We start from the raw sequence: 21433 nt of genomic DNA, 5'->3' as shown, positions 1-21433 counted from the left end.
TAATTTTCTCCTCCCTTCCCCCATCCCCCCGTGGGCAAGTGATCCAGTATATGTTAAACATGTGCAATGAATTTTTTTTAACAATTAAAAACTGGATGTGAAAAGGTAGTACAATCTAGGCAAAAGGAATAGAATGTGCAAACATCTGAAGTGAGAAATGAAATGTTGTTTCCAAATAGTGGTAGAAAAGACTTTGGCCATGAGAGCATGAAAGAGAAAATGCATAATAGGCCTAGAAAGGTAAGCTGGAGTCAGATTTGGAAAGGCTTTAAATGCCAAACAGAGGACCCTGCCACATTGGAAATGAAAATGCAAGTGTCATATTGAAGGTCAGGTAGAGCTCAAACAGAAGTATAGAGAAAGGATAGAAATGAGTTCCTTTCTCTGTAAAGCCAGTGCTCTTTCCCTAATTCACAGTGCTTTATTCCAGTGTTCTCTGTGATGGTGCTCAAAAGCACTTTCTGGTGTGTGAAACTATTTTGAGGTTTGAAAAATCTGTAGCCCAATTTTGTAGAACTCTGGATTTTTCATTGAGTCCATATTTTATTTGAATGTTAGTTCTAAGCCTACTTGCCTGTCTCACTCTCTCCAGAGAGTTCACATTTTCTAAAATAAGGTACATATCTTGATGAAGCCCCAAATCCTTCTGTTGGATAAGTTTACCTCTCCCATTGATTTGGTACCTGGTGCCATCTTTTCTCCTGCCAGGAGAGTTGCAACATTATTGTTTTTTCATCTTGAAGCTTTTTTGATTCCAAATCATTAAAGGTAAAAAAAAAAGAAGAAAATGGAAATTGAATGAAGATTCATTGCTATAATTGTCATGCTGCCTCTGGTGATAAGTACAGGGAACCATAATCAGTTTCTAATGTTTATTGCCTCTTAGAGCCAACAAACTCCTCTAGCCACCTTGAAGAAAATTTTTGCTTCTCTATTCATGTCTTTCTCATAAGTGATCCCTTTTGGTAACCCATTAAAATTATAGCTTCAGAAAAACTGAAATTGGGCAACACCAAAAGGATAATCGAGAGGCTCATGGCAAGCACAAGTGGGTTATAAAATAATATAAAAAAACATGAGAGGGAACCATGATCATATTATCATAAAAGCATATACTAGGTAAAGGACTAGACTCATATCAACTTTTGTCAAGTTGAGGGATATTTTATTTAATTATTAAGCTTTAATTATTTAGTTATTAAACATTTCTTTAATTATTTAGATAAATATTAATGTTTTGAGGGATTAAAAAATATAGGATTTCTGATTTAAAAACTGCTTGTCCAATCAAATTGATCTTCTTATTTTTTCTTGCACACCTTGGTGACTTTGTAGTGGGCATTCCAATCCCATTTATCAATTAGGAGATGGCTCTTATTTAAATTTGTTTGAATTCCTTATACATTTAGGATAAATCTCTCAGAAAAACTTATTGAAAAGATATTTTCCTATTTACTAGTATTCCTTCTAATTTTATGTACAATGGTTTTGTTCATGCAAAAATTTTCTTATTTTATGTAAGCAAAGTAATCTTCATTCTATAATCTCTGTATTCATAAATCTGAAAGGCGATTTCTTTCTTGCTTCTCTAACTTATTTATAATGTAGTCCTTTATATCTAAGTCATGTATGCACATAGGTTATTCTGGTATATGGCATGAAATATTTATTTATACCATATTTTTGCTATTGTACCATATTTTTGCTAGTCTCTTTGCTTATTTTTCCAACAATTTTGTCTAATAGTGAGTTCTTACATCCAGTAGTTCCAGTCTCTGGAATACTCAACTTTAAGCTACCACATTAATTTGCTTTTGTAGGTTTTCTAACTAAATGTTTTGCTGATAAATCTCTCTCTCTCTTTTTTTAATCAGTACCAATAGTTTGATGATTTCTGCTTTGTAGTATGTATTGATATCTAGTATTGCTGGAAACCCTTCCTTTATACTTTTTTCATTACTTTTCTGGAGATTTTTTATCTTTGTTCTTCCAGGTGAATTTAATTATTATTTGATTGTTTTGGCACTGAATAATTAAATGATTTTAGGTAGTTTTACTTTTACTATATTGGCCTAGTCTATTTATGAACAAGAATTATTTCTCCAATTATTTGAATCTGTTTTTGTTTCCACAATGAACGCATGATAATTGTTTTCATAGAATGTGTGTATGTATGTGTGTGTTGGTAGGTAGATTTTCCCAATTTACCTTTCCAGCCTCATTATACACCATTCCTCTTTCTACATTCATTGATCTAGTCAAATTGGTGGTCTTGTTATTTTTCACATATCTTGGTGCCTTTGTACTGGAAATTTCTTTCTCAATTTCTCTTCCATAGAACACCTTATCTCCCTCAAGATATTACAATGGAGTTTGCAAAATTGTGCTAGAAGGAACAAAAATTTCCAGAGCTTTTTCAAGGTCAGTTGATTGAAGACAGATAAAAGTTCAGAATATTTCTTCAAGTGCCACCTGCTACATATTTAAAACCCTTCTTCATCCCCCAACTGCTAGCATCCTCCCTAAATTATTTCATATTTGTTTTGTATTTAGTCAGCTATCATTTACTTTCATTTATTCAGCTTTCATTTCATTTTCATCTGCTGGTTTGTGTACATTACTTTTTCTGTTACATACAATTATCTCTTCTACATCATGACTTTTACCATCATGGTTTCTATATACTGTGGTTTGGCATAATAATTTAGTGGGTATTTTGGGGGGAGCTTTGTGGAAGCTTAGATGATATGAGAAGGCCAGAAGATGAAAACAAAAAAAAACTTTAGAAACTCAGAAATACTTGAAATATATGTATAGTATTATATAATAACAACTCAAATTTTCCAATAGGCTCTTGTAAAACATCCCAAAAAAGAAAAAGAAAAAAAATGCAGACTCTTCTGTTATCAGAGGAAGGCCAAAATTTTTTATGTCCAATTTTCCAGATTGTAGGAACACTGTGCCCCTTAAAATATGGAAGGGATAATCATAGTAAGGTCCTCAAGGGCAGAGACTGTTATTCAATTTTTGTCTTTGTGTCCCCAGTGGCTAGCATAGTTTTTGGTACACAATAAATACTTAATAAATGTTTCTTGATTGGCTGATCTCTGAAGTAATTTCTATATATGAAATTCTATGATAAGCCAAAGGAGAGAAGAACTGAAGCTTTTTGAAACTTGGCCTATAGTGTTCAATACTCTACATCTTTTCTAGTGAGAAGGGCAAGTTAGATTAGATTAGAGTTTAATTTCTATAATAATTTCTAGCCATACACTGAGATTTCACATGATAAAGAAACCAACCATTTAGTTTAATCACTTCACAGGTTCCCCTATTGAAAAATAAAAAGCCACCAACAATACTATGAGTCTCAAGGATCTACTTTTTTTTTGGGGGGGGGGCAGGGCCACATTCTGGTTCTAACAAATGTCTTCATTTTTGTCATAAATGTTTTAGAATAAAAGCTGAAAACTCATTAATTAAGAATATAGAAGGAGACATTCAAAGAGGTTTGAGAAGGGAGTCAACTACTTGCCATCGACACAGGATGGTCGGTTTCTGGTCGTTCCAGCCACTTTTCCAGGCAGACATGAACATTTTACTGTTTGTGACCTTTCTTCAATGCGGTTCTTATTACAACATCTGTGAGCAGCTATAACTTCACAGGTTCCTCCTTCTGGCAATAAAGAGAGAAGATGTGTTAGAACCACAGAGGCTAATGAAAACATCTAACAAAATGAACATCTAGGATTATGGGGGGGGAAGGATTAAAATCATCTCTGATTTTAGATAATCTGTTTTTTCAATAATACTTTATTTTTTCCAAATACCTGTAAAGATAGTTTTCAACATTCATTTTTGTAATACTTTGCATTAAAATTTTCTCCCTTTTTCTCTTACCACCCCCTCCCTAAGATAGCAAGCAGTCTGATATAGGTTAAATATGTGCAATCCTTTGAAACATATTTTCATATTTGTCATGTTGTGCAAGAAAAATCAGACCAAAGGGAAAAACACAGAAACAAACAAAAAGGTGAAAATACTAGGCTTTGATCACTTTCAGTATCCCTAGTTGTCTCTCTGCATACAATTGACATTTTCTATCTCCTCTACTGGAATTATCTTGCAATTAAGCAAGATAAAACAGGCATTAAATGTTATACTTTATTGGCCAGAAATAACATAAATAAACACTTTAGTGACTGTACATTGATAACTAGAAGAGTAAAGACCTAGGAGAGCCAAGTTTTTTTTGTTTTTGTTTTTGGTGTGTGTGTTATTTGAGACCTTATTTGGGATTTTCTGAGGAAAGATACTGGAGTGATTTGCCATTTCCTTCTTCAGTTTATTATACAGATGAGAAACTGAGGCAAATAGAGTTAAGTGATTTGTCCAGGGTCACACAGTCACTAAATATCGGAGGTTGGATTTGAACATGGGAAGATGACTCTTTAATTGCAAGCCCAGCACTCCCTTTACTGTAGTATCTAGCTGCCCCTGGTTTAGGCAATACATGGAGTCAAATACTGCTGCTTCTAATGGTTCAAACTCTCAGAACCCTGTCTTGCTAGGTCTTTGTGTGTCTGACTACCTGGGGTCCTTCTAATGATAACTATCTGGAAATTACAGCAATACAGAATAGATGAGGTGGAGAAATTGACTTGAAATCAATGCTTTCTATCTCCCACCCACTTTCAACAGGGTGCATTTTAACCCCAGTCGAACAGTGCTGTCCCAGATAGCTTTCCTCAGATCCAGACTTTATCCACATATGAAAGAATAGTTGGAGAGCTAGCATGTGGGCTTTAAGCAATGTTTCAGTTCTCAGCAATTGAGCTATTTCCCACCATTTGAAATCATCCAGATCTTACTAGGATTGGTGATCCGTCACCATCCAGAAAAAGGCATCTATGGGAACATGAGAAGCATTTCAGATCTTAGGAATATCAATTAAACCAGTTACTTCTCCAACAAAGCAAAAGGTACCCCATTAGGTGGAAGAAAGAAATCATTTCTCCTTCCTGGCTCTCTTCCCCTAAATACTTGGTTCAATGCTCAAGATGAATCTCAATCTCTTCATAGGATCTGGCCCTCAGAATGCCAGGGATCTAGCTAATGGATCTGATATATTTTAGCTCGTTGGCAACTTGCTTTGCCCATCTACTTAGCACATTACAGGCAGGTTGTTGTTGTTGGTGGAAGAGTGGGGTCAGCCTTCAACTGATCAATCATCTGGGAAAGTAGAACTCCTAGCTGCCTGCAAAGTATCATCTCCTGAATAAAGCCTTTCTTTTGCATACTTTTATATTTAATGGATTGTAAGATAAAACCATGCACACATATTTATTAATCACCTACTATATGCTACATATTCTGTTGGGCACCACAGGTAAAAAGATAAAAAATTCTCTCAAGAAATCTCCCCTCTAAATTCAGAGCTATAATGATGAATGGAGAGAATCTATTTTAGCCATCTACCTTTCCATATGAGGAAACTGAGGCCCTAGGACATTAAATGATTTGTCCAAAGTCACATGGCAAATAAGTGGTAGAGTTGACAAGATATTTACTTTCATTCAACTGTAAACTTTTTGAGTGCTGGGGACATTTTGGTTTTCTTGTATCCTTAGAGAATGGCACATAATCAGGCCTTCTGCATTGGTTGTTTGTGTTCCTTGTCTCATTTCCCCAATTACTTTTCCTTCATTTAGTTGTAAATACATATTGAATTGACCCCAAAGATAATTATCTCCTTTAGTTCAGGGGCTGTTTGGTTTCATCTTTGTTTTTCAAATACCTAGGATACTTTTTTTTATTACTTTTCTGGGGGGTCAGTCCAGAACGCAGTTTTATTGACGTGAGTAATGTCTGTCATAAAACCATAGGATTCAACTCATCTGGGATTACATAATAGCTAAAATGTATAGAGTTCCTTAACATTTTCAAAGTACTATACAAATTTGATTTTAACTACTATAATTTAAAGTCCCATTTTACAGATGAGAAACTGAGACTTGGAATTTTAAATTTCTCAGGGCCATTCAGGTAGCAAATGCCTGAAGGAACATTCCAACTGGTGCTTTCCTGACTCCAAGTCTAGCATGGTCTACGCATTAAGTCAACTAGAAATCGTTCACAACTTTAGAGCATTGCCCATGGGCACTGAGATGTTTGGCACCTTGGACATGATTATATAGCTTGGACATGCTGGAGAAAGGACTTGAACTCAGTTTTTCAGGAACTGAGAGTTATTATTCTTTCTACAATCACCACCTCTCATTTCTCACCCAGTAAGTGCATAATTAGTGCTTGTTGAATTGAATGGGCTATATAATTATAGCAAAAACATTATCTTAATGAAGAAGAGGTTTTATTATACACTAAACTTTAACCTGGCTGGCCTGCAGTCTGATGTATTTAACTCATAATTATTGGGGTAATAGCATCCCAGACCCAAATTACTACAACTATTTCTGATATTATGAAACTGTCCCTAAATTAAGTGGCTTTATTTGGGTTTAAGAAAATGACTAGAACAACATTCCTGAGTGAAACTACCAAAATGCCTATTTTCCTGAATTTATTCTGAAATCTGATCTAGTTATAGGATCCTTCAAGCAGAGCATCAGACATGCCCCGATACCTCTAGATAGAATATTTTGTATTCGCATAGAGTATTACCTAACTAGACACTATATTTTACTATTAGTTCAATAAGGCATAGAATGCTTACTTATCTGGTTAGCCATCTTAGAGTTAATTACAATTATGATTTGGATATTTGTAATTGAGAACCAATTATAAATATCATTTGGATACCACATTCATTGTAATATACACCTATGGGGATTGAAGGGCAAAGCTAATCTAGTAATCAGTGTGAATTAAATCTATGATATCCCAAGAGAATTTTAAAAGCCAAGTAAGTCTCCATTTCTTCTTTTGAGAGGCAGTACAGGATTGTAGCCAGAATGATGGAATTAGAGCCAGGAGTTGTATTTCCGACATTCACTAGTTAGTTGACAAAGGTGTTTTACTCCTTTGAGGTTCCATTACTAGAGACTGTTATCCATCACTGACCATAGATAGGTAGAAAATTATACCAGTGAAGGGAGCACTCACAATGAGAGTCTTCTATGAAATCAGTTCCTTGAGTCAGTGGTGTATTAATGTATTTGCAGACAGAACTTTCAAGCAGGTGGATATCTTAATCAAAAGGATGTTCAATGTTATGTCTTCCACAAAAAAGGCTCCCTCTCATCATTTATCATGCTTTTCTAAGTACCTTACTGACGTTATTTTGGATGTCATTCATTCATTATCTCACACTGGTACATACATACTAGCATTCGGTTTTCAGAGATCACTGGGAAGTAGAGGGAAGAGATATGTCAGCAGGGCAAGTTTTCATTCTTTTAGCCTGTTCAAACCCCTGGAGATGTTAAGGAAGAGTCCAACAGGATTGACTCAATGTTGGCCAGCTTTTTGCTTCCATTATACCTTTATTTAAGGTAAGTGACCATAGGCTACTTCATTCTCTAGTTAATGGATTATGGATTTGCATGCTGAGAATCAAGGAGGTGTGACTGTAAATACTTACTCTTGCAATCATGACAAAATGAATTGTTAAGTCATTTAATCTACAGATAGGTCTGTGTTCATAGATCCTGGTGCTGGGTCTATATGGCTATAGGGGAGGCTATTACTACTCTTATGTTAGTAGTTTACATTTCCCAGTTTGCTAGAATGGTCTAATGTTCCCAGATCTTCATTGTTAATTTACTTGAAGCAAACCAGAATAAATTATTTTTATTTGGAAATGGAAATGGAAAAAAATAAATTTCCATTCCATCCTATCACCCTGTACTTTAGACCACTGACCAATGTCTGAACATCTCAATGTCAAGGAAATTTACATGAAATCTCTATTGGTATCTGAATTTCCTTGTTAAATCAACATCCATGGATCACTTAAATAACAAGTTTATATGTGGAAATTTACACCATTAAGTAATATAGAAACTATTTTTATCCAGAATTTTTGGATTTAAAAATGCATATACTGCTGATAAATCATATCAACAAGACTTACTGAAGTACAGAAGGATTTAAAGGATTTGTGCATAGAGATGAAGCTAATGAGTATCAGAAGGGAGATCTGAACTTAGGTTTTCCTGACACCAAGTCAAGTTTTCTAGCCAGAATTCCATACTGCCTTGATGTATCTTGTCATCGTGTTCTAGGAAAACACAGTGTTTGAAGGCTTGGTAAATCTCAAAGGAACAAATATATTATTGGCTGCTCAATCAATGTTAACAATGTTTCATAACTTTACAGTAGGATTTAGCAATAATGTATTAATAATATTTACAAATTATGTTTGTCAGGGAAACATTCTATAAGGTAAAAAGACTATATACTATACAATTGTAAGCTGTGGCACATTAGGCTATAGTATACTATGTCATTCCAAACATAAAATATTATACCATACTATATCATACCATACAATTAAGACTAAAATTAGTCTTACTATAGCATTACTATATTATAAAACTATACTATACTACAAAATTATAGTACTATGTAATGCCATATTGTATTATATTACTGTAAGATTACAAAAAATAGTCTTACTGTATAACTATACTATTCAATTACTATACCACATTATATCATATACTATTATTCTGGATATTATTTACTATGTAGAAAAATAATATTGGGGCAGTGAGGTGACTCAGTGGATAGAATGCTAGCCAGGAATCGGGAAGACCTGAATTTATATCTAGCCTCTCAAATTTACTAGCTGTGTAACCCTAGGCAAGTCACTTCATCCTGTCTGCCTCAGTTTCCTCATCTGTAAAATGAGCTAGAGAAAGAAATGACAAACCACTCCAGTATTTTTAGAATGAAATCCTCAGCTGGGACCATGAAGAGTCAGATAAGACTTAACACCAACAAAAATAATAGCAAATAGTACTAAATAATATTAGTAGTAAATAGTAAAATGTAGTATCATATTGCTATAGTTTATAGAATAGATAGCATATAGTATATGAAATATACCATAAATATCATTGCTAAATATAGCCTTCTATATAATATATATACATTATATATAATTATGTACTATTTCCCAAAGTATTTACTATATTTATTATATGTATGCATATTATTGATTAGAGTAAATAATACACTATATACATATACATAATACACACATGCATACATAAAATATTATATAATATATAGTATATATAATTATTAAATACTATACATGTGTAGTAGACATATAAATATATGTATAAGTAGTATATTTTTATATACTATTGACCATAGTAGGAGTAGTATAATTAGTAGACTAGTTCTAAGTCTAATAGAAGTAGTATTCCTATAGTCACTAGTGTATGTATGAATAATATGTCATTTTCCAGTCATGTCCAACTCTTTATTGACCCCCTTTTATATTTTCTTAGAAAAGAGAGTGAGGTGATTTGCCATTTTCTTCTTCGACTTGTCCCTGGTTACACAGTTAGTAAATGAATAAAGCCAAGTCCATCATAGTTGATTATCAGCAAAGTCCATCACAATTGATCATCACATAATCTTGTTGTTGCTGTGTACAATGTTCTCCTGGCTGTGCTCACTCAACTCGGCATCAATTCATGTAGGCCTTTTCAGGCTTTTCTGAAACCAGCCTGCTGATTGTTTCTCATAGAACAATGATATTCCATTACCTTTATATATAAACTTATTCAGCCTTTCCCAAATTTTTTTGCATTCTGCAGTGATCTTTACAAATAAATCAAATAAACAAAAAAATCCCAACTCCCAAACAGGTGAATTAAAAATTAAAATTGTTAATTAACAATTAAATTAACAAATTGTTAATATTGTTGTCTATTTTCTACCTTATAGACACCCATGATTTTCCTTAGCAATATGTACTAATGTGGTATTTCTACACAAAAGTCCTATCCAGCTATACAAAGTGAAGAATTGAGGAAATTATTTGGGTAATTAACATTATCTCTAGCTCTGCCTAAAATAGATCCAGAGATCAGAATATACATATAATTGAACTCCAACATTGGCCTCTCAATTTATTTGGGAAATGATCTTTCTCCTTTTTATTCTACACTTGTAGCTAGAATAAATTTCAGGTGGTGAAGAGATGTAGTTATTTGTTTCAGCCAGAAAAACTGGTTTTTAAAGGGGAAAAAAGCCAGTAGTACTGATTTACCCCAAGCATTTTTACACTGATCAAATTCATACTTTCACTTTCCTTTGCTTGAGCAAAACCCAGACAAAATGAAATATTATTAAGTGGATGCTGTAAAGAATGTTGGACTTCAATTCTAGAGAGATGAAGGCTCAAATCCTGCCTTTGACACTAATCTCTAGCTGTGGGACAATCAATAGGCAAGACATCTGTCTGTCTCCTTTTCCTTATCTCTAAAATCAGGATAATGATGATGATTGTTATAAGGACTAAAAAGGATTATTGTCATGTGAATCAATTGTGGAATTCAGGGCTTTTTTTTTTTTTTTGGTTCCTCTTCCACAAAAAACAAATTTTTTTTTATTAATTTCTCAAACCAACATTAGCAAACATAGGAGGTCAGTTGTCAGAAGACTTTCCAATTCCCTGGCATGACATGGTGGAAACAACATATGACTGAAAATTAGAAAACCTGGGTTTTCAGTTCTGTCACCACTACTAATTGGCTGTCTGATTTATGGCATGTTTCATCAGTTCTCTAAGCTTTAATGTTCTAATGTGTAAAATGTTGAAATTGAACTAAATAATATCTAAGGTTCTTTGCATGTTCAATGGCTTCCATGACATGGAAGAGATAGGCTATTCCAAATATGTTGAATAATAGAGAAATAGTGAAAAAATAGACCCTTGAATACCTTTGTAAATAAGAATAAAAATCAGAAGAGGACAAATTGTAATTCAATTTTAAAAGAGTTTGTTAGAGGCAGGATTTGAACTCAATTCTCTTGCTTTTGTGGCCACTTTTTATTGATTACATCATGTCACTTCTTATAGCTTTAAATGTATTATCAAAATTATTCTTAAATGAAAGAAAAACTCTTCAGAGCATATTTATTATTTTTAGATTATTTCTGCCAGTTGCAAATTGCTATTAGTGGAGGGAGGGGGTTAAAACAAACTTATATGCCCATTCAGATTTGGAGTCAGCCAGCCATCTCCTCTTCCCAGAACAATGCAGCATTGTCCTGCACAATTACCAAGAAATAAATATGGAAGATGAGTTGCTAAGCATATTGAGCTTTTTAAAGTCCTTAAGGGAGGACATTATGATGAAAAAGGGAGGTATGGTGCAGAACCAGAATAAGAATCCCATAACTCTTAGCTCCACTTTAGATTAGTAATAAAGTACAAAAAATTTGCATCAATTTCATTGCAATGCTTTGAAATGAATTCAACAAAAATTTATTAAGCATTAGCTATGTTCCAGGCACTGTGCTAGGCACCGGGCCTACTGAAAATGGCCCAAAATTAATTATCTCTGGGATTCACATTAACCTGAAATGAATAAAATAACATATACAGAGAGGGATCAGGGAAGGCTTCCTGACAGAATTAGTATCTGATGTGAGGTTTGAGGGACATTATGAATTCTATGGATTGGGGGGGCCTTTAGGTGGGGTAATAGATAAGGTTCAGTTCAGATACTTAATAGCTGTGAGACGCTGGGCAAATCATTTAATCCTGTTTGCCTCTGTTTCCTCATCTGTAAAAAGAGCCAGAGAAGGAAATTGCCAACTGCTGAAATGACTTAACAACAAAACCAACCACAGGGATTCTAAGAGAGAGGGGAGATATAAGTTCATTCTAAAGCATTAAAGCCAACTTTTGCAAAGGAAGAGTAAGGAAATGGGATGTTGGATTTAAACCACACAGCTTATCCTTGGGTGAAAATTTAGATTGCATGAAGAAGGACAATGAGACGTAAGACTGCAAAGCTAGAAAGAAGCCATCTGTGAAGGGTTTTAACTATCAGTTAGCAGAGTTTGTATATTCTTTAATTTTTAAAACAATTATTTATTAGTTCTCATCATTTACTTTTATAATATTTTAATTTCCATTTTTTCCCTGTCTCATGCTCTCCCCATGATGGCCATCAATTTGATATATTATATATCAGACTGTACTTTTTTAAAAACACGTTTTCTGCATATCTAGTCTAGTCTACTCTAATCTAGTACTCTTTTTCATATCATCAATGCATTAGCTCTCAAAATCCACAAACAAATACAAATTGAGTAGCAACTTTGGGAATTGTTCTTTTGTCACAGATTTTAATAGTAAAGCTATGTATGTCAAGCATCTTAAAACTGAAATAGTCCAAAATTTTCTTATGGCTCCAAGAAAGGAGAGAAAGAAGGTAAAGGTAGGGTGTCAGACAAAAGGCATAAGTCATAGGTGATGATATATAATAAAAATATGAAACTTTTATCTTAACTTTTAAAAATTTAATTCATAACTGTATCCTTCCCCCCTCTTTTGCATCTATAAGTCTGGCCCCAAGGCTTAATCAGAGCATCTTTTCATTTGATAGACTTAAATGAGAATGTTTGTGAGAATGGGAAAGAGTGGCTTGTTATGAAGTAATTCCTATCAGACTAGCTAGAAAAAAAATCAATTGGAAATTTTGTTTTCAGAGTCAAAACATGCGAAGGAAATGTACTTACTTTGAAGTAGAATGACTTCCATCAGCCTAGCAATTAGAAATAACTTTGGTAACATATCTCTACTCATTAAGGATTGGGGAAGATAGGTATATATATATATATATATATATATATATATATATATATATATATATCTTCCTTTTAAGTTACTGAGACTTTCAGAGCAAATGGGGAAAAGGTGATTAAATAAGTTAAAAAGACTTTTTGTAGAGTGATATTTAATTCCTGAATTCCAGAATTTAGAGAGGCAAGACCTTAGAGACTGAATTCAATCATTTCTGAACCTCTCCACAATGTCCCCCACCATAAAAAATTCCTTTACAATGTGTCTGACAAGTCCTCAGATTGACTACTTGAAGACCTTTAATGAGAGAGATTCCACCACCTTCAACCACCTCCCAAGACAGTCCATTCTACTCTTGGATAGCTCTATTTATTAGAAAGTCTCAATATAAAGATCTTATTTCCCAGTGAGATTTTCTGGTTCTATCTTTTGGGCACAAACCATGTGACATCTCCTGAAGTGGTTAGTTATAGTCCTCATGTGTCCCTCATAATTGCCCCCATTATATTTGGGTCTCTCCTTCAGGATAAATATACCAAATTTTCACAATTGATCCTTATTTGGAATGAATTTAAGACCTTCATCATCTTTGTCACTAACAGTCATTTCACGCTGTACTTCTAGTTTATCATGACATGATTCATTGGCTCAATGAAAAATATGAGGTTTTTGTTCCTATTTTGTTTTTATTGCTTTGGGCACATTGTGGAATTAAGTTGCCCAATTTCTTTATTGGTCTCTCTGAGGAGAAACTATGGGTCAGACATCTATTTAGCTACACAGGAAATTTCCCTGTGTCTTTGGGTTCCATTCATGGGAAAAAAAAGTCAATATGAATGTGGTTCAATTGTTCTAGTAGCATATTAATTTGTTGGTCATTGGACAAAAAGCTCAGAACACCAATAATTAAATTGGTTTCAGTGGCTGGTTTTAAATGTGATTCTCAGTATTTTCTGTCTTCCCTGTGCCATTCTACTGACTGTCAACAATGAAGCAAGGAGAAGGGGGCATTCAAGGTTATTTTGCATTTTTTGCTAATTTTATGAGTTTCATGGCAAAATTTCATCCCAAAAGACAAATTTGATAGTAATGTGTCTCTATTTAGTTGGGCTAGTTCACATAATGTAATTGAGACCACATTGACATTAAAGAGATCATTTCAGAAATGTATAATTGGAAAACATGACAGATTGGCCATGTATGAATAGCTAGGGATAACAAATAGACAACTTAAGATTTATAATGGTGTCATGATAAGATTAAAGTATTTAGAGAAAGCCTCCAGTGTTTTGGATATACCTCCTTTTTATGGGAAGACATGACCAACACTTCATAGAATAAGAAGTTGTACATGGATCATGATCTGCTCCATTAAAAGATCCACAATGTCATTATGAGCCCATTGAAGTATTGTTATTATATGTAGGTCCTTAAATTACAACATTATAAATCATGAAATATCATAGTCTTTGATGGATCAAAGCTGAATCAAACAGAAAGCAATAGGAGGTACATGACGGATATATGCGGGAGATATGGAACAAAAGATACCAAAATAGTTGATTTACAAAAAAGGTGATCCAGTCATGTAATGTGAAGTAAGAAGAAGTGATGGATAGCCTGCATGCACCATTCTCATCCATGAACTGTCAGGAAATCTGGAAGACTCTTAGTGTATTAGGCAGACCCCATGGGGATTTATGGGAGGATATGAATGATTGTTACATGATATTCCAGTCAGATGATGAGAAGTTATAATTGTGTAATATATGTCAGGAACTTTATTTAGATTTAATTTAAACTTTAATTTAATTTTTAAATTTAAATTTATGTATATATAATTTAATTTTAAAATTTAAATTAAAATACATTTAAATTTCAATTCTAGGGATACAAAAAGAGAGGCAAAAGACAATTCAGTCTTTAAGGGGCTAACAATTTAATAGGCAAGACAACAAGGAAAAATAAAAAGTATGCATAAACTATATTCAGAATAAATAATAAATATTTAAGAGAGGTAAGGTACTTGAATTAAGAGGGATGGTGAAAAGTTTCTTGTAGAAAGTGATAGTTCTGAAGAAGTTAGGAAAGAAAGAATATAAAGATAGGAAGGAGAGCATTCCAGGCATGAGGAAAAGCTAGAGAGAGTGTTCAGAGCTGAATGTCTTATTTTTGGACCAGCCAGAAAACCATCGTCATTAGATTGAAGAGAACATGGTGGGATGTACAATGTAAAAAGACAGAAAAGGGGTGCATTGAGTTACGAAAGACTTTGAATGTGAAAGAGGATTTTTTATTTGATGTGAGAGGTGAGAGGGAGGCAGTGGTGTTTATTGAGGAGAGTTTATTGGGGAGCAAAAGTCAGACTTGCAAGCAATGAATGAGTTGCTGTCTCTGTTACTGAAAGTAGGTACATTAATATGTCTATTAGCATTTTGGTAAGGAGAAAAGAATGCTAGGTCAGAGGAGCCTGAGTTTGAATCTTGATGGTATAACCTTGACTGAGGAAATCTCTTTAGAATTCCATTTCTTCATCTGTAAAATGACTATTGGGTTAACTGACCTCTAAATTTCTGGTTGTTAAAATCCATGATCCCACAAATGTGAGAACACAGATGCATCTAAGTGGGTATAGATAAAGCAGAGATTTCACATTTTACTTCGAGAAAACTTGACTATGAGTTTTTGCATAAGTTCCATAGTCTATATAAGAAATATCTAGTGAAGGAAAATAGAAAAAAAAGGGGCCAGATTCATTTGGATCAGAACAAATGATTCTGCCTCAGCCAGGAGGTACTTAACTATTTTTTGTGGCATGGATTTTTTTGGCTTCCTGGTGAAGGCAGTAGACCCTTTCACAAAATCATGTTTGTATGAGGTGATTCAGGCCAATTCTAATAGACTTGTGATGGAGAGAACCATCTGCATCCAAAGAGAGGGGTTTGGGGATTGAATGTGTATCACAACACCTTTTTGTTGTCGTTTGCTTGTTTTTTTTCTCCTTTTTGATCTGATTTTTCTTGTGCAGCATGATAAATGTGAAAATATGTATAGTAGAATTGCACATGTTTAATATATATCAAATTATTTGCTGTCTAGGGGCAAAAATTAACAAGGGAAAAACAAAGGAGGCTATAATTCTCTTACATATGTGTAAATATGTATTTATATACATACATAGGAGAATATATATATTTGAATATGTATTATTTATATATATATATATGTATGTGTATGTGCATATACATACATATATATATTGTGAGAGAGAGAGAGAATATCCTTGGTTCCTGACTATTTTTAATACAGTGCTAGTAACAGAGGTTTATGAAGGAGGAAGATTGGAAAAAAGAAGAGCTCTAAAGTCTTAGCCATCAAGCTACTTGGGTTCTATTCTCAGACTTGCCAGCAACTTGGTGGGTAGAACTAGGATACAGCTGACACATCTGAGTTCCTCTAGTCTCCACAAATAGACTGGGATTGATCCAGGCTTACCTCCTTCCTACCCTTCTGAAATCCTGAGCAAATTCACGTACTGATCAGACTTATATACCACACAGTCTGAATCGGCCTGAGTGGGGCATCTGCTGGGAGAGAATGAAGCTACATGTCTAGATAAAACATGTACTCAAACACACACACACACACACACACACACACACACAAATCTATACATACTCTTGCAAATCATTACATTAGCTGCTTGGGATAGAGTCAAAGACAAAAAAAAAAGCTGTCTTGAAGGACTAGACTTTATATTGTACTGGGGAATACAACAGGTAAAAAGTAATCATTTGAGCAGGGAAGCAGAACTCCTATCTATGAATTAATACTTTTTAGCACTTTTTTTTCTCTCTAGCCTAAATAAAAATTCCCCAAGATCTTTGGGAGTGTTTTTACACATCCCAAAGATAAAATAAAGCTGAAGATATAGATGTCTGGTGAGGAGATAACTATGAGTTATTGTTTTGGAAAGGCAGGCTTATAATGCAACAGCATGAGGCCAATTTGAGACCTGATAGTATAATGGGACTAGTCCTTCAGACTTTGCTAGAGTTGTAATGGGCTCAATGAATCTGACTTTATCTCCACTCAATGCCGTGGCAGCAATCTGAAATGTTCCACCAGGGCAATGTGATCCAGTGAAACTCTGCCTGCATCTAGATTCAGAGGCCGTGGATTCAAATGTATCTGGATTTGAGAATGGGATGGGACCTTGGTGACTAACTTAGTCTTCACTTCTTCATTTTACACATGAGGAAGTTGAGTTACAGAGAGATACTACACAACATACCAAGAGGTATCTAAATGAAGTTTCTAACTTAGGTCTTCCTGATTCTAAATCTAGTATTGCACCTTTGGGTCCTGATTGACTCAGATTGAATGTAAACAGCATTCATATCTGTTTTTGCCAGAAACCTTGAGGGCCTTCTCCTCCCAGATTCATTCATTCATTCATTCATTTAGATTTTGGGGGGAAGGGAAACTAGGTGAAAAAGGAGATTATTTGCTTGAATTGGTACTTAGCCTTTACCACTGAATGGGTGCAACCACCATCAAACTAAGACCAGTTAAAACAAGGTCTCCCATTTCATCCAGAGCATTCTCCATCTTGCCACTGGACCTGCATGGCTCTGGAGGGGAAAGTGAGGCAGGTGACCTTGCACAGCCCTCTATCCCTTAAATCCAATTCACTTGTATTTCATGGCATCTCCCTGCTGTCATGATCCTCTTCAAGAAGGAAGAACAAATAAAAACAAGAAACACCTAACTGCATCAACAAGCCAGAGACATAAACCTGGGCTTAGGGTACTGAGGGATTGAGTCCTTATGGTCTTTGTTAATCTAGACAGCTCCTTTCCTCAGTTGTTGGATCCCTGATTTCAGAATCTGGCAAACAATAACAATTTTAGGCTTGTTGGAGGCTTGCTTTTTTCACACTGGATTTTGATTTTGGGGTAATAAGTGGGCCCACGTTTGGCTTTAGCCACCCTAAATATGGTGGCAACAATAGTAAAGGCAATCCCAGAAGCAATGTGGGCTAAAATCCTGCTGCCTGTGGGTTATTGGGCAAGTCATTTAGCATTCTTAGTCCTCTTTTTCTCATCTGTAAAAGCACATAGCTTCCAAAGTTCCTGCACTTCAAAGGTATGATGCTATGATTGGAACACTTTTGGAAAATGACCAAAGAAAAATATACAGCAGGCCCTAAATTTCAGCTGAGTATGGGATATACCCAGCACTTATTAAGAAAAGAGCCAGACATGACTAGGTATATCATTTGAAAGAAAAAAGTAGAGCACCATTTTATTTGAGAGTTTGCTTTATAAAATAAATGAAGCTAGCAAAATGCCAGGATGAGGAATTTCAGCCCTCTTCATCTTTACAATAATAGTAGCCACATATTTATCCTTCAAAAGTCCAATAATTAAAATGGTCAGGTGAGATTCAAAATGTTGACAGTAGAAGAGGTGCATTTACCACCCCCTAAAATGATTCAAATAATTTTTGAAATTAAATGTACTTAAACTTTATGGAGGGCTGCCTTCAAGAGTTCTACTGTGTAAAATACTTTCATATCTACATCCTGGATATAGAGTTACAATTCATTAGAGCATAGATTTAAGCTGGAGGGGACTGTAAAAACCATCTTTCTCTATCCCATCTTTTTCCTAATTCAGAAACAGGGCCAGAGAATTTAAGTTCCTAATGCCACACAAGAAATATGGAAAAATGAAAATCTAAATCCAGGCCTTTTGCCTCCAAATCCACTCCTCTTTCCCCTCTACCAATCCCCTTGCTCATATCAACTCAAACATTGACTATGAACATGTTACCTGACTAAATCCAGAGAGTATAGACTAGTCATTTTAGTTATTTACAGCAAAGGTGTCAAGCATATAGCCTTCAATGCTTGCCTAAACCAGATTAAAAAGTAATCAGGCAAAATTTAACAAAAAATAAAATAAAATAAAATGTAGGTAACATTACATTTTAAAATTGTCATGCATCCTGTAGAGATCCTGTAGAGTATGGTTCAGTGACTCCCTTTTCTATCTGAGTTTGACACCATTGGTCTATGGGTTAAAATAAGACATAATAACCAAGGAATATTTTATATTTCAAAAATATGTCTTGTTTCTGAAGCCTAATGGGATCAGAACTGATTGGTAAACAAACATTAGGGGGGAAAAACCAACAGAAGCATAGATCTGTGTTACGCATTGTAGACGTCGTTAAGTATGATTCAGGTAGAAAAACATATAACTTCTCTTTTTGACAGTGATGACAATTTAATAGTATTTGACTCTACCGGAGTTACATGGAGCATCCTGAGGCAATGAAAGGGACTGTTTATCTAGATGATAAACAAGCTTTTATTCTCTTCTTGACTGCCTGGATGTGATCTGAAGTCTAAGGCCATCAGGAATTCACTTATGCTGGTCATCCTTCAGACCATTTGGGCTTGAAATGGGAATCACTTAGTGCAACATATTAGTGCACAGTAGTACTAATGATTGCCTATGCAGATGGACGCACATGCACAATAAGGAGGGCAAGCTTTCTGCAGTGCTGAAAAGAAAATATTTGGCAAAGGAGAAATACCTTAAATTTGGGATCTTTTATTCTCTGAGTTAGATGTGTAGAACCAGTTACATCTTTAGAGCTGATTACTCTGAAGAACAGATGGGTAAATTTCAGAATTATGAAAAGAAAAGAGTTTCTAGGGCTGGAGAGGGGTTGGTACATCAGTAAAGAGAATTCCTATGCCTTCCAAATATCTAAGATACCCTGGAGCATTATACTCAATCCTATAGACTACCCTTTTAGAAGAGCATTGATAAACTAGAAGATATCCAAGAAAAGGGAAACCAGAATCAGGAAGAGCTTTAGGTCTATGTCCCTGAAGACCACTTGGAAGACTACTTGGGGATGTTTAACACAGAGAGTAGAACATTCTAAAGGGAACATGATAATTACTTTTGAGTATTTGAACAGCTGTTGTGAGGAAGAGAGATTAAGATTTGTTCTACATGGCCCCAGAAGACAAAGTAGACTTAATGGGAGGAGGCTGAATTTAGGTAAATTTATATTTGATATCAGAAAAACTTCCTAAAATGAGAATATCCAAAAGTGTAATGGGCTGCCTCAGAAGGTCATAAGATCCCAGATCTCAAATTGGACCCGCCCAAAAACATGTGTAAGAGGTGGCAGAAAGAGGATCTGACTCTGTGGCCAGTGATCTTTCCAATGGATGATTCTTGCCTTCCATGTTTTATGACCATATGTGAAAATGGAAGAGATATCAAAAGTAAGAAATCATAGGTTTTTTGGGGTGGGGTACTGAACCTGTAATTTTATCCATGTGAACACTACCTGGGGAGGAAATTCACTCCACTAATGCAAATCAGCAATTCTTTTGTAACATCTCTTTTAGGTTCCTGGTTCAAAAGCATAGAGCCAGTATGTACCAGAAATAGAACTTCATGTCATGTCTTCCAAGGATGGAGTTCTATCCACTTGGCCATGTTGCCTTTCAAGAATATACTTATAGTTAAAAAACAAAAGAAAAAGAAAATGACTAAATTTCCCAATTATATTTTAATCAGATTTGGGCCCAATTGGGATTTTGAAATCACATGTGACCCGAGTTGCCAATTCTGCTTTAGATAATTTTAATTCTTAATGAAAATTGTTTGATAAAGGCATTTTCCTACTTTATTCTAGATTGGGGATTCTTAACTCTTCCCCTTCCCCCCCTCCACTGTCTCCCCTGCCTCTCTTTCTCTCTTATTCCATTTTGTACACTTTTCTAAGTCTGATAAAGCCTATGCATCCTCCCCCCTAAAATATTTTAAAATATGTAAAATAAAATTATATTGAAATACATTCATCTATCTATATTCCTATATGTATATATATGTTTACTAAATATGTATATATATGTAGATATGCATGTCTATATGTATGTACATATGTGTGTATGTGCAAATATACACATATAGTCTCAGATACCAATTTAAGAACTTCTATTCTAGGGGAAATTGCTCTCAAGCATTATAAAAGAAATAATATGGATATATCATATCCATATATATCATTTATATACATATGAGAAATCAATTCTATATGAAGATCTAAAGTAATGTTCCTATTTGACATTTGGCCAGAATGGTAACTATATTGAAAAGAATAAGTGTCAGAGGGTTTTGAAGAATAGAACTCTTGTTACTGAAAAAAAAAATTGACTTCCCTGAAGGAAAGTACTACATCTATGTAAATTAATGATAATAATGAAATAATGAGTAGGAAAAGCTGGCCCAAAGTACATAAATTTAAACCTCGGGCTAAAATTTTGCTCTTCCCAGCAAATAATATTAAGGTTAATGGGATCAGTATGTGAATTGAGGCCACCAAGGAATGCTGGGTTTATTCATGTGAAATTTCCACTGAGGTCAATAATGCATGGAGTCAATGAGTTGAAATGAGCCTTCAGATAGTATTTGTGAGAATATGAGGTCAATAGGGCCACAGAATCCAAAGGCGGTGCTACATCTTACATAATTTACCCAGTTCCCTCTTCTTGCCTATGTAGAATGCTACTTGCACCCTTTGGAATGGAAAGGAATGAATTTTCCT

General features: G+C 34.6%; 1 protein-coding gene across 1 annotated transcript in view; it reads right to left on the bottom strand.

Moving 5' to 3' along the window:
- TAFA1 (TAFA chemokine like family member 1) overlaps positions 1-21433 on the bottom strand; it is a 525382-nt gene that overhangs the window by 91427 nt on the left and 412522 nt on the right. The window contains exon 3 of the mRNA XM_003762355.3: positions 3536-3676. Coding sequence (XP_003762403.1) covers positions 3536-3676 — 141 coding nt within the window. The remainder of the gene's footprint in view (positions 1-3535; positions 3677-21433) is intronic.

The sequence above is a fragment of the Sarcophilus harrisii genome, chromosome 1, assembly GCF_902635505.1.
Source record: "Sarcophilus harrisii chromosome 1, mSarHar1.11, whole genome shotgun sequence".
Taxonomy (NCBI): domain Eukaryota; kingdom Metazoa; phylum Chordata; class Mammalia; order Dasyuromorphia; family Dasyuridae; genus Sarcophilus; species Sarcophilus harrisii.
Note: the sequence above shows the minus strand (reverse complement) of the source record. Positions and strands in the feature narration are given on the sequence as shown.